The sequence below is a fragment of the Mobula hypostoma genome, chromosome X1 (assembly GCF_963921235.1).
Source record: "Mobula hypostoma chromosome X1, sMobHyp1.1, whole genome shotgun sequence".
Classification (NCBI taxonomy): Eukaryota; Metazoa; Chordata; class Chondrichthyes; order Myliobatiformes; family Myliobatidae; genus Mobula; species Mobula hypostoma.
In genome coordinates this window covers 21906194-21919755 of record NC_086128.1, presented here as the reverse complement: position 1 = coordinate 21919755, position 13562 = coordinate 21906194, and the positions used below count along the sequence as shown (strand labels likewise).

Below are 13562 nucleotides of genomic sequence, written 5' to 3'. Positions count from 1 at the left end.
GGATCTTCTCCATCAACTTACTAACCACTGAAGTAAGACTTGCTGGTCTATAACTTCCTGGGCTATCTCTACTTCCTTTCTTGAATAATGGAACAACATCTGCAACCCTCCAATCCTCCGGAACCTCTCCCGTCCCCATTGATGATGCTAAGATCATTGCCAGAGGCTCAGCAATCTCCTCCCTCGCCTCCCACAGTAGCCTGGGGTACATCTCATCCGGTCCCGGCGACTTAACCAACTTGATGCTTTCCAAGAGCTCCAGCACATCCTCTTTCTTAATATCTACATGCTCAAGCTTTTCAGTCTGCTGAAAGTCATCACTACAATCACCAAGATCCTTTTCCATAGTGAATACTAAAGTAAAAAAAGTACAGTCGGCATATCCGGCAGAAACCCTTCGGCAGGACTGGGTTTCAGCCCGAAATGTGGACTGTACTTTTTTTCCATAGATGCTGCCTGGCCTGCTGAGTTCCAAAAAGTTCTATTCAGAAGGTTCAAAGGAACATCTGAACAAGCCTGATGCATTTTGGAAAAAAGTCCTGTGGATTGATGAAGTTAAAATAGAACTTTTTGCCCTCAATGAGCAAAGGTATGTTTGGAGAAAAAAGGGTGCAGAATTTTATGAAAAGAACCCCTCTCCAACTGTTAAGCACGGGGGTGAATCGATCATGCTTTGGGCTTGTGTTGCAGCCAGTGGCACGGGGAACATTTCACTGGTAGAGGGAAGAATGAATTCAATTAAATACCAGCAAATTCTGGAAGCAAACATCACACTGTCTGTAAAAAAAAAAGAGCCAAAGATGAAAAGAGGATGGCTTCTACAACAGGATGATGAACCTAAACACACCTCAAAATCCACAATGGACTACCTCAAGAGGTGCAAGCTGAAGGTTTTGCCATGGCCCTCACAGTCCCCTGGCCTAAACATCATCGAGAATCTGTGGATAGACCTCAAAAGAGCAGTGCATACAAGACGGCCCAAGAATCTCACAGAACTAGAACCTTCTGCAAGGAAGAATTGGGCGAAAATCCCCCAGACAAGAATTGAAAGACTCTTAGCTGGCTACAAAAAGCGTTTACAAGCTGTGATACTTGCCAAAGGGGGTGTTACTAAGTACTGACCATGGAGGGTGCCCAAACTTTTGCTTCAGGCCGTTTGCCTTTTTTGTTATTTTGAAACTGTAAAAGATGGAAATTAAAAAAGTTTTCTTGCTTAAAATATTAAAGAAGTGTGTCATCTTTAACTTTATGCCTTTTGGAAATCAGTTCATCTTTTACTCCCTTAGATATTCACGGTAACAGAAATTTTGACTAGGGTGCCCAAACTTTTGCATGCCACTGTATATGGCTAAAAATATGAGATCCGGTTAAAATCAACCATGTTTCAATTGTTGCCATCAAAAGTAGTTTGGATTGTCAATCTAGCCTTCCCTACTAAAAAGGAATGCAAGTGAACCTTGGAAGTAGAGTCATGATAAGATACAACATGGAAATGGGCCCTTCAGCCCACTGAGTCCATACGGACCATCAACCACCCATTTATACAAATCCCATTTTATTCTCCCCACACTCTCATAATCTCCCACTCATTGACAGACTAGCAACAACTAGTGTCCAGTTAACCTACCAACCCACATCTTTGGCATATGAGGAAACTGGAGCACCCGGGGAAAATCCATGTAGTCACAGGGAGAACAAACATGCGATCTCCACACAGACAGCACCGGAGGTCAGGATTGAACCTGTCTCTAGAACTATGAGAGGCACTCTACTTGCTGTGCTGCCCCGTTTCTATTATCTAAGGACAGTTGGACCAAAAAATACTGCCATGTGTCTTGTCATGACCATCAAATAGTATCTGCCAGCTCCCTTGGTCAAAGGAGCTAGAAACAGAAAACATTAAAACCATATGAAACAAATTGCATTGATGTTTCAAATGTGTTGGGGACACTTATGCAAAATCAAGGTGTTTGTTTGCCTACATGACATTATACTTTTGATATACTTTTGCAGTTCCTGCTCGTTATACCATGCATTGATTCCTTGTGATTCTGTAAACTGGAGCTTACACGAGGAAACGATTAGTGTGTCAGCTGAGCACTCAGCCACAGCTGTTCAGAAGCCTTTATTAGTCTGTGCCTTCTGAATGTTTCACTCACTCAAGGACCATCGCCTTTGTGGTCTTGGTTTAACTCCTGTTTCAGATTCAGGTTACAAATTTAAGTTACTCGGTGTCCAGTGTCCTGGCAAGGCAGTTCCTCATTTTCCTATTTCTCTTCATTAGGTGATACTCGTTATTCTTTACTTGGTCAGCCTTTGCAGTACAACCTTCCAGTATGTCCACCTCCAGTAATCCATGGACAGTGCCAGTATTCAGCTCATCAGGTAAGGATTGAGAAAAGCATGAGGAAAGAGCTGTCCTCTGCAATATGTTAAGAATGTTTGCAGACCAATCTTTTAAATACTTCCCACCAGTGTACAAGTTCTGTTAGAATGGTGGGTAATTCCAATAACATGAGTATTTGCACTAGAATCCTGGGGATGTGTCGATATTAGCACATGAAGTCCAGGGGACAACCGTTGCTCTTAAATCTCTATGTGAAGCAATTCCATTCTACTGTTCATGCTGTCTCAAGACTTCACCTTTCTCCTACCAGTTGAACACTCCCTGAAATTTCAATTAAGTTTTTTTTTGTGGGGGAAAGAAAAGTCTTTTCGTAACCTGATCTGTAGATTAAAAAAAGAACTATTTGTATATTTTCATTTGCCATTATTATTAATAACTATCCTAAAGTTTTGTGTTCTGTCTGCTTGAGAGGGTGGGTAGGGAATCAGCTGAGTGCTACTTGAGCTATACAAACTCTTAGTAAATCTGGATCCCTCTGATGACTGTATGCCAATTCATTGTATTTCTTGGTGCAAGTTTAATGCTGCCATATAAACAGACTCCATTGATTTTTTTTTATTTAAAGGGTCCATGCAGTACGAAACACACTAAACGAGGAAAGAAGCCAACCCTGAAATCTGCGTCAACTGATCTTGGCACAGGAGATGTTGGTTAGTATCTGAACCATTACAGGTATTACATGAAGAATTTGCTGTATCTTCAAAGTTTTCACTGCTCAGAATGAGATTTATTAATGGAAGAATCACTATTCATGTTATACTGTCTACTGTGAATTTGTCACAAACAAATTTCATTTATCCAATGATTTCAATTAAGCAATGCATATTACATTGCAGAGTGAAAATTCCAGTAAAAATACCTGATTTCTTAGATCATTTGAATGATGACATTTCATTAAGAGGAAATTGGAGGGAATGCAATGTGAGATTTACCAGAATGATACCTGTTTTCGATGCATTAAATGGTAAAAGAAGATTACGCTGACTTTTCCTTGAAATTTAGAACATAGAGCTAATTTGTTTGATTTTCAGTTGAGAGGGCCACATAATATAGGAAGGGAGGAAATATTTCTGCTAGGTGTGGGGTCTAGTACAAGGGAGTATAGCCTAAAAATTAGAGATGGGCCTTTCAGGAGTGAAGCTGGGAAATCTGAAATAATATTTATGAAATAGCAGTTTATTTTAGGTCAGTTATAAATTGTTTTCAGGAAGTCCCTTGGGGTTGAGGGTGGCTTGTTTCCACTCCAGTTCTGTGTATCCTGAGACGACAGATGAAATGAATTTTAGGACTGCAGACTCTGTCACTTGTGGGTCAGAGGTGCTTATCAGAGTGGATGGCTGGTTTGAGAGGATGTGCTTTAGGTTAACCTTTCGGGTATCCTGCACAAGGACTCCCAAGTCCCTTTGCATCTCTGCATTTTGAATTCTATCCCCATCTAAGTAATAGTCTGCCCATTTATTCCTTCCACCAATGCGCATGACCATACACTTTCCAACATTGTATTTCATTTGTCACTTGTTTGCCCATTCCCCTAAACTACCTAAGTCTCTCTGCAGCCTCAACACTACCTGCTCCTCCACCTATCTTTGTATCATCAGCAAATTTAGCCACAAATCCATTAATCCCATAGTCCAAATCAGTGGATTACATAGTAAAAAGCAGCGGTCCCAACACCAACCCCTGTGGAATTCCACTAGTAACCAGCAGCCAGACAGAATAGGATCCCTTTAGTCCTACTCTGTTTTCTGCCAATCAGCCAATGCTCCACCCATGCTAGTAACTTGCTGGTAATTCCATGGGCTCTTAACTTGCTAAGCATCCTCATGTGCAGCACCTTGTCAAAGGCCTTCTGAAAATCCAAGTACACCCCACATCCACTGCATCTCCCCTTGTCTACCTCAAAAAATTGCAGTGGGTTAGTCAGACAGGATTTTCATTTCAGGAAACCATTCTGGCTTTGGCCTATCTTGTCATGTGCCTCCAGGTACTCTGTAATCTCATCCCCAACAATCGATACCAATAACTTCCCAACCACTAGTGTCAGGCTAACAGGTCAATGGTTTCCTTTCTGCTGCCTCCCACCCTTCTTAAATAGCGGAGTAACATTTGCGGTTTTACAGTCATCCGGTACAATGCCAGAATCTATCGACTCTTGAAAGATCATTGTTACTGCCTCTGCCATCTCTCCAGCTACTTCCTTCAGAACCCAAGGGTGCATTCACAGAATATAGAAGCATAGAAAACATACAGCACAATACAGGCCCTTCAGCCCACAATGCTGTGCTGAACATGTACTTACTTTAGGAATTACCTAGGGTTACCCATAGCCCTCTATTTTTCTAAGCTCCGTGTACCTATCCAGCAGCCTCTTAAAAGACCCTGTTGTATCCGCCTCCACCACCATTGCTGGCAGCCCATTCCACGCACTCACCACTCTCTGCATAAAAAAAACCTACCCCCGACATCCCCTCTATACCTACTTCCAAGCACCTTAAAACTGTGCCCTCTCATGTTAGCCATTTCAGCCCTGGGAAAAAGCCTCTGACTATCCACACGATCAATACCTCTCATCATCTTATACACCTCTATCAGATCACCTCTCATCCTCCATCGCTCCAAGGAGAAAAGGCCAAGTTCAACCTTTTCTTGTAAGGCATGCTCCCCAATCCAGGCAACATCCTTGTAAGTCTCCTCTGCACTCTCTCTATGGTTTCCACATCCTTCCTGTAGTGAGGTGACCAGAACTGAGCACAGTATTCCAAGTGGGGTCTGACCAGGGTTCTCTACAGCTGTAATATTACCTCTCAGCTCTTGAACTCAACCCCACAGTTGATGAGGACCAATGCACCATATGCCGCCTTAACCACAGAGTCAACCTGCGCAGCAACTTTGAGTGTCCCATGGACACGGCCCCAGGATCCCTCTGATCCTCCACACTGTCAAGAGTCTTACCATTAATACTATATTCTGCTATCATATTTGACCTGCCAAAGTAAACCACCTCACACTTATCTGGGTTGAACTCTATCTGCCACTTCTCAGCCCAGTTTTGCATCCTATCAATGTCCCGCTGTGACCTCTGACAGCCCTCCACACTATCCACAACACCCCCAACCTTTGTGTCATCAGCAAATTTACTAACCCATCCCTCCACTTCCTCATCCAGGTCAGTTATAAAAATCACAAACAGTAGGGGTCCCAGAACAGATCCCTGAGGCACACCACTGGTCACCGACCTCCATGCAGAATGTGACCCGTCTACAAGTACTCTTTGCCTTCTGTGGGCAAGCTAGTTCTGGATCCACAAGGCTAATTCTTGGATCCCATGCCTCTTTACTTTTTCAATAAGCCTTGCATGGGGTACCTTATCAAAAGCCTTGCTGAAATCCATATACACTACATCTACAGCTCTACCTTCATCAATGTGTTTAGTCACATCCTCAAAAAAATTCATTCAGGCTAGTACGGCACGACCTGCCTTTGACAAAGCCATGCTGACTATTCCTAATCATATTATGCCTCTCCAAATGTTCATAAATCCTGCCTGTCAGGATCTTCTTTATCAACTTACCAACCACTGAAGTAAGACTCACTGGTAATAATTTCCTGGGCTATCTCTACTCCCTTTCTTGAATAAGGGAACAACATCTGCAACCCTCCAATCCTCCAGAACCCCTCCCTTCATTGCCATTGCCAAAGGCTCAGCAATCTCCTCCTTCGCTTCCCACAGTAGCCTAGGGTATATCTCATCCTGTCCCAGTGACTTATCCAACTTCATGCTTTCCAAACGCTCCAGCGCATCCTCTTCCTTAATGTCTATATGCTCAAGCTTTTCAGTCCGCTGTAAGTCATCCCTACAAATGTCAAGATCCTTTTCCGTAGTGAATACTGAAGCAAGGTATTCATTAAGTAACTCTGCTATCTCCTCCGGTTCCGTACACACTTTTCCACTGTCACACTTGATTGGTCCTATTCTTTCATGTCCTCATGTCCTCTTGCTCTTCATATACTGGTAGAATGCCTTAGGGTTTTCCTTAATGCTGCTTGCCAAGGCCTTCTCATGACCCCTTCTGGCTCTCCTAATTCATTCTTAAGCTCCTTCCTGCTAGCCTTATAATTTTCTAGATCTCTATCATTACCTAGCTTTTTTTTGAACCTTTCATAAGCTCTTCTTTTCTTCTTGACTAGATTTACAACAGCCTTTGTACACCATGGTTCCTGTATCCTACTATCCTTTCCCTGTCTCATTGGAACGTACCTTTGCAGAACTCCACGCAAATACCGCCTGAATATTTGCCACATTTCTACCGTACATTTCCCTGAGAACATCTGTTCCCAATTAATGCTTCTAAGTTCCTAACTGATAGCTTCATATTTCCCCTTACTCCAACAAAACACTTTCCTAATTTGTCTGTTCCATCAGGTCCAGGAGACTTATCCCTCAGCCATTAAGCTTCCTGAGCACCTTTTCAGTTGTAATTTTCACTGCACCTGCTTCACTTCCCTGACACTCTTGAATGTCCGGTAGACTGCAGATGCCTTCCACTGTAAAGACTACTGCAAAATACGCATTCAGTTTCTTTGCCTTCTCTGCATCTCTCATTACAATATCTCCAGCATCATTTTTTATTGGTCCTATATCTACCCTCAACTCTCTTTTACCCTTTATATACTTAAAAAAGCTTTGAGTATCTTCTTTGATATTAGTTACCAGCTTCCTTTCATAATTCATCTTTTCCTTCCTAAGAACCTTCTTAGTTTCCTTCTGCAAGTTCTTAAAAGCTTCCCAATCCTCTATCTTCCCACTAGCTTTGGCTTCCTTGTATGCCCTCTCTTTTGCTTTTACTTTGGCTCTGACTTCACTTGTCAGCCATGGTAGTGTCATTCTTCCATTTGAAAATTTCTTATTTGAAATATATCTGTCTTGCACTTCCCTCATTTTTCGCAGAGACTCCAGCCATTGCTGCTCTGCTTACAGTGTATTCCTTCATGCACACAATTTAAGTATACATTTAAGTAACAGCATGAGCACTTTGATACTCTCACAATGCAACAATATAATACCTCTCATGAGTGCTCTTTAGCCTTGATACTTGAATATCAGAAGCAACGCACTTAAGACCAATTTCAGTAACATTGCACCATTTGTATGTGCAGGAATTTAAATTGGTCTGTTCCACCCACCCGTTCTGCACATGTCCCAGCCATTGTTAGCTTTGCTAAAAAATGAAAATAAAATTTGACATCAATTATTTGTCATGTGTTGATTATTTCTGACCTGCTCAGTATCTTGAGCATTTTGCATTTTTATTTTAAGCGTATCAAATCCTTGCTAACTTTCGGAAAAGAAAATTATACACCTTTTCTGTGGAAATTGTTAAACTGGTTTTACCATTATTATTTTACGCATGAATCATAAGCTATTTCACAGACAACTATAAGCCAATGGTTTATAGTTGTCGGTGTTAAACTGATTGCAGTAAATGAACAGTTCACTCCAGCTATGACCTTTGGACTGAGAGAAACAAGTTAGTTATAAATTGGAAAGAAGATTGTGGGAGGGATGGTTAGGATGAAGAGATACGGTGAGGCCAGGGTTGCTTTGAGGATAAGCTGTTAATAGGGGCAATTAGAAGGTGACAAAGAAGTGTGATGTGTTGCAAGCAGCAGGTTGGGGTTTGCAGTTACTTGTTAATTTTTATTGCCATCTCAACCTACAGCAAGTACAGGTACCAGTGCAAAGATTAAGATTTAAGATTTGTCACATGTACATCCAAAAATCAACACATACAGTGAAATGCATTATTTGTATCAACGGCCAACACAGTCTGAGAGCAGCCCTCAGGTGTTACCATGCTTCCAGTGCCAACTTACTAACCCATATGTCTTTGGAATGTGGGAGGAAACCAAAGCACCCAGAGGAAACCTTCATGGTCATGGAGAGAACATACAAACTTCTTGTCCTGAAGAAAAGCCTTGGCCTGAAATGTTGACTGTTTTCTCCTTTCCATAGATGCTCCCTGCTGAGTTCCTCCAGCATTTCTGTGTGTTGTTTTGGATTTCCAATATTTGCATAATTTCTTGTGTTTATACAAACTCCTTACAGAGAGTGGTAGGAATAGAACAGAGATCAGTGATTGCTGGCGCTATAAAGCTTTGTGCTAACCACTATGCTATCATGCCGTCTGTACAGTATTAGGAAAAACTCCTTCAGCAAACCTAGTTGTTAGGCTGTCTTAGATGGGAGTTTGTCTTAAAAATTTGCATCCATGTCTTTGATAAACAGAAAGCAAACATCCTGCATAAATATCATGAAAAGAGTTTTAATATCTGTCTACTGCATTCTCAGTGGTCATTACCATTACACATTGTTTTAACATGTGTTTACTCCACTGGCAGTCTTATTCTGTATTTTAATAGTGTTAATCTGTATACCAAGAGCTTCTATTCATGTTGAAGTATATCAAATAATGCTATTAAAATCAAGGATAGGAAAGGGTGTCAGTTCTGCTTTACAAGGGAATAACTTATTCGCCTCAAAGTAATAAGCGTTATACAAGGGTAATGTGGCTGTTTACATTATGGTGTCAAAAACTGCAGATGGAAATTTATCAATCTTCAGTCTACATACTCAGAACATTGGAGAATAGTATAGTTTCATAAGTTTTGTACTATCTTACTGCTGTGTGGTTTTAAATTCAGTGACCCATAGCACTGCATTGCTGCCAGATCTTAGAATCTGTGGCCTTTCACTGAATAATTGTTGTGGGTGTTCTGTTAAATATATTCACGGTTAATTCTGGATAGCCTCCAACCTAATGGCATGAATATAGATTTCACCTTCTGGTTAAAAAAAAAAAATTCCCTCCCCCCTCCCCTCTTCTATTCCCATTCTGGCCCCTTACCTCTTCTCACCTGCCTATCACTTCCAACTGGTGTCCCTCCTCCTTTCCTTTCTCCTAAGGTTCACTCACCCCTTCTATCAGATTCCTTCCTCTCCAGCCCTTTACCTTTCCTACCCACCTGGCTTCACCTATCACCTTCTAGCTATCCTCCTTCTCTTCCCCCACCTTTTTATACTGGCATCTTCCCCCGTCCTTTCCAGTCATGAAAAAGGGTCTCAGCCCAAAACGTCAACTGTTTAATTATTTCCATGGATGCTGCATAACCTGCTGAGTTCCTCCAGCATTTTGTGTATGTTGCTTTGGATTTCCAACATCTGCAGACTTTTTGTTTATGATGGTTAATTCTTACAGGGCATTAATGAATAGCACACATAGCACAATGTGGCAAAAGTCTTGTATGTGTTTTGCCATCAACTTTTATCCCTCCGGGATATCTCCAGAATTTGATCTGTGATTTAAGACCTATCTGGGGTCATGCTACAGCTACTTTGGTAGTCCATGACCTGTTCATATGTATACCTCAGTGATGAAATGTGCATTTATTGAACTCTTCACATCTGGCAGGGTGAAATTTTGATACTGTTCAATAAATTTAACACTATCCTGTACAACAGTGATCAGCAGCTAATCTATCACGAACAGTGCACCATGACAGCTTGAGTCCACCACAGTAACAAGCTAAAACATCTTGGACAACACCTTAGTAAATTTAATCTGCTTTACTGACTTACTGGGCAAGAACATTAGCCAAATGGCAACATCAAGTCATGCTGTATCCCAGTTAGGACCCATACTGTTATTCCTTAAAGTTTCCTATCCAGCAGCTTGTATGGGTCAAGGCAGTGCCTCACCGCCACATTCTCAAGGACATTACGAGCGGACAATAACTATTGGCCTTGCCAACCTTACCACTTCCAGAGAACAAATGTCTTTTTTTTTTAAATGGAACACGCTATTAATGAATCCTAGTTCCAGGATGATGCATCATGATGGGTAGTGTGATGACTAAGCAATCTAATTCTAGAGCCATAGATCTGACTGCAGCTTCTTCCCATTCTTTCCACACTTTTTATATTGGGCTTTGAGGTAACGAGTCTCCCTTCAGAGTTTGAGAGGATACATTGAGGTCAGTTTTTGGCTAGCTCTCCCACCTTGTGATTCTGTATTTCTGTGGGGTATATTTTCAGTGTATTTTTATAGCAGTTTCTTGCCCTGACTGTTCATGAACTTGGTAGGAAAGCGAGTTTCAACAAATTGCTGCACTTGTGCTATTAGATCAAATTAAATTCAGTATGAAAGGTTTCAATGGTACTGATTGATGCAACTGATACTTTTCATTTGATTTTTTTCCTCTCAATCCAATCTACCTTTCTCCTCTTTTGAAATATGACTTGAGTTTAAATCATAGTCCTTTATGTTTCACATCCTTCATTAAATTTAATTGGTTAAGGGGATCACCTGTTGTACCCATCATTAGGCACAGTTCCAAATTGACCCCATTAAACAGTTCACATCTGTCAATTTGTGATAAAAAAAAAGTATTTGCTGCTTGAAGGGTGAGCATTAGTAGACAGACCACAAGGTGTCTCACCATTTGAGATAGTTTTTCTCCTTGGCTGCTGTTCTGCCTTGTCCACAAGAATTTTTACCATTCTGAGTGTGTAATTTATTGGAATGTTTTAAATGAAGTAGATGAATAAAGAATTAAAGAAAATATTTTCTTCATCAGAATGCTGTTATCTCACTCACTATTTTGCCCCAAAATTGAACTGAGCTATTAAAACAATCACTTGAGATGTGTAGTTCATTTCTTTGACCAAGGAAGAATTGAAAATCTGGTTGAATGGTGCGACAACAACAACCTCTCATTCAACGTCAGCAAAACCAAAAAGATGATTATTGACTACAGGAGAAAGAAACCGGAGGTCCATGAGCCAATCCTCATTAGGGAACTGAGGTGGAGTGTGTCAGTAACTTTAAATTCCTTGGCATTACCATATCAGAGGATCTGTCCTGGAACCAGTTCATAAGTGTCATCATAAAAAAGGCACAATAGCTACTCTGCTTTCTGAGAAGTTTGCATAGGTTTGGCGTGTCATCTAAAACTTCCGCAAACTTCAATAATTGCACAGTGGAGAGTATCCTGAATGGTTGTATCATGGCCTGGTATGGAAACACCAATGCTCAAGAATGGAAAAGGCTACAAAAAGTGGTAAGTGCAGCCCAGTTCATCACAGGCCAAGCCCCCACACCATTGAACACATTTACAAGGAGCACTGCCACAAGAAAGCAGCATCCATTGGAACAGTAATTACCCAACAACCATCAGGCTCCTGAACCAACATGGATAAGTTCACTTACCTCAATGTGAACTGACTCCATAACCTATAGATTCACTTTCAAGGACTCTGCAATTCATGTTCTCAGGGTAATTTATTGACTTTATTCTTTGTACGATATCTTCTTTTGCACATTGGTTGTTTGTCAGTCTTTGTTATGTATAGTTTTTCATAAATTCTGTTGTACATTATTTTCCTGTAAATACCTGAGAAGAAAAAAAAATGGCCTTTCATAGTATTTTGATGGTACACAAAATATTTGATATCATTCTAAGGACACAACAGACTGCAGATGCTGGAAACCTGGAGCAAAAAGTGCTGGAGGACTGGCAAAGGGTTTTGACTTGAAACACCAATGACTATTTCCCTCCATACTGCAGATGCTTCCTAACCCGCTGAGTTCCTCCAGCCATTCTGAAGTTGTGTACCTTCCACCCAAAGGGAAATACTCATAGTAATCATAACTGAATTCCATTTTTCAAATAAGTGTTTGGCATTCCTGCCATGTAGAGATTTGTGATGTTCGCAAATTAGAACTGTGTGTGGCAGCTTCAGCTGTTAACTGAGTCCTGGGTAGGATGCCGATTGTGCTCTAAAGTTTTGATAGGATGAATGATTTTACATAGAATACTGATACAGAAGCCTTGTCCTTGACCGTGATTACTGTGTATAGGTTAAATTGTTCTAAGACTGAGCCCAGCAACTTTGCAGCCAAGCTGAGCTGGTCTGTAGGTAGCAGGTATTTGAACCTAATTTAATACACTGAATAACAGTGGTTAATAGGCAATTTTGTCTCTTAGAGCCACTTAACATGTATTTTTTTTGTTTCAGTTGTTGGCCGAATCTTAGAAGTCACGGATCTTCCTGAGGGAATCACTCGCACTGAAGCAGACAAACTTTTCAATCAACTTTCAATGTCTGGTGCCAAAATCCAGTGGCTCAAAGACTCTCAGCATCACAGCAATGGTTCTGGGGACTGTAACAGAGTAACAGAGAACTCAAAGAATGCTGGTGATCTAGCTGCACTTTATACTATTGTTGCTGTGTTTCCCTCAACCATGGCAGCTCAAAATGCAACTATCAGACTGAATAATTCGACAAACAGGTTTAAACTGCGAACAGCCAAGAGAAGCTATGATCTTCGCATTCTAGAAAGAGCCAGTTCCCAGTAGCCAATGGATATTTGAAAATTACTTTTTCTTCTCTCCTTTGAATGACTGTATTGGCTTTGTTTTACGTCAGCATTGTTCCTGTAGTGCATTGTTTTGTCCAGATATCACCTTAGGCATAATTAAGGAAAGTTAGTGATCAGTTGGAAAAAAAAAAGTTTGTTTTTCCCCTAAACTTCCATTTCACACACCCACACAACCCATGTGTATTTTTTCTGTTGTGCAAACGTATTAGAAGAAGCTTATTTAAGTGACACAAACAGTTGACTGTGTATGGTCACGACAAATTTTATTTAACCTGTTTTTTTTTTGATTTTAATTATAAAAGTTTGTCTGCCAGTTCAGACTCTCAATATCTTCTTTGTTTTAAGCTGTCATTTATTTGCAAGGTAGCACTCCTTGTCAGATATACTATTCACAGTACCTATAAAAAGTATTCACCACCCCCTCCCCCCAGAAGTTTTCATATTTTATTGTTTGACAACATTGAATCACAGTGGGTTTAATTTGACTTTTTTTTTTGGCACTGTTCAACAAAAAAAAACTCTTTCACTTTGACACAAACAGATCACTACAAAGTAATCAAAATGAATTACAAAGAAAAACACAAAATAATTGATTGCATAAGTATTCAATCCCTTTAATATGACACACCAGATCATCAATGGTGTAGCAAGTTGGTTTTAGAAGTCATATAATTAGTTAAATGGAGATCTGTTTTTGGAGACCTGTGTGCAGACAA

At 40.6% G+C, this 13562-nt stretch overlaps 1 protein-coding gene across 7 annotated transcripts in view; it reads left to right on the top strand.

The window, feature by feature from the left end:
• The window catches only part of LOC134340353 (R3H domain-containing protein 2), a 265555-nt gene extending 252277 nt beyond the window's left edge, over positions 1-13278 (top strand). For 3 of the 7 annotated variants that reach the window (XM_063037499.1, XM_063037500.1, XM_063037501.1), the window contains 3 exons: positions 2285-2385; positions 2973-3057; positions 12483-13271. In XM_063037499.1, the coding sequence (XP_062893569.1) occupies positions 2285-2385; positions 2973-3057; positions 12483-12823 (527 nt within the window). In that variant the 3' untranslated portion in view covers positions 12824-13271. Of the gene's footprint in view, positions 1-2284; positions 2386-2972; positions 3058-12482 lie in introns of all 7 variants that reach the window. The other 4 variants (XM_063037502.1, XM_063037503.1, XM_063037505.1 and 1 more) reach the window with 3 other exon arrangements.
• The last annotated feature ends 284 nt before the right edge of the window (positions 13279-13562 follow it).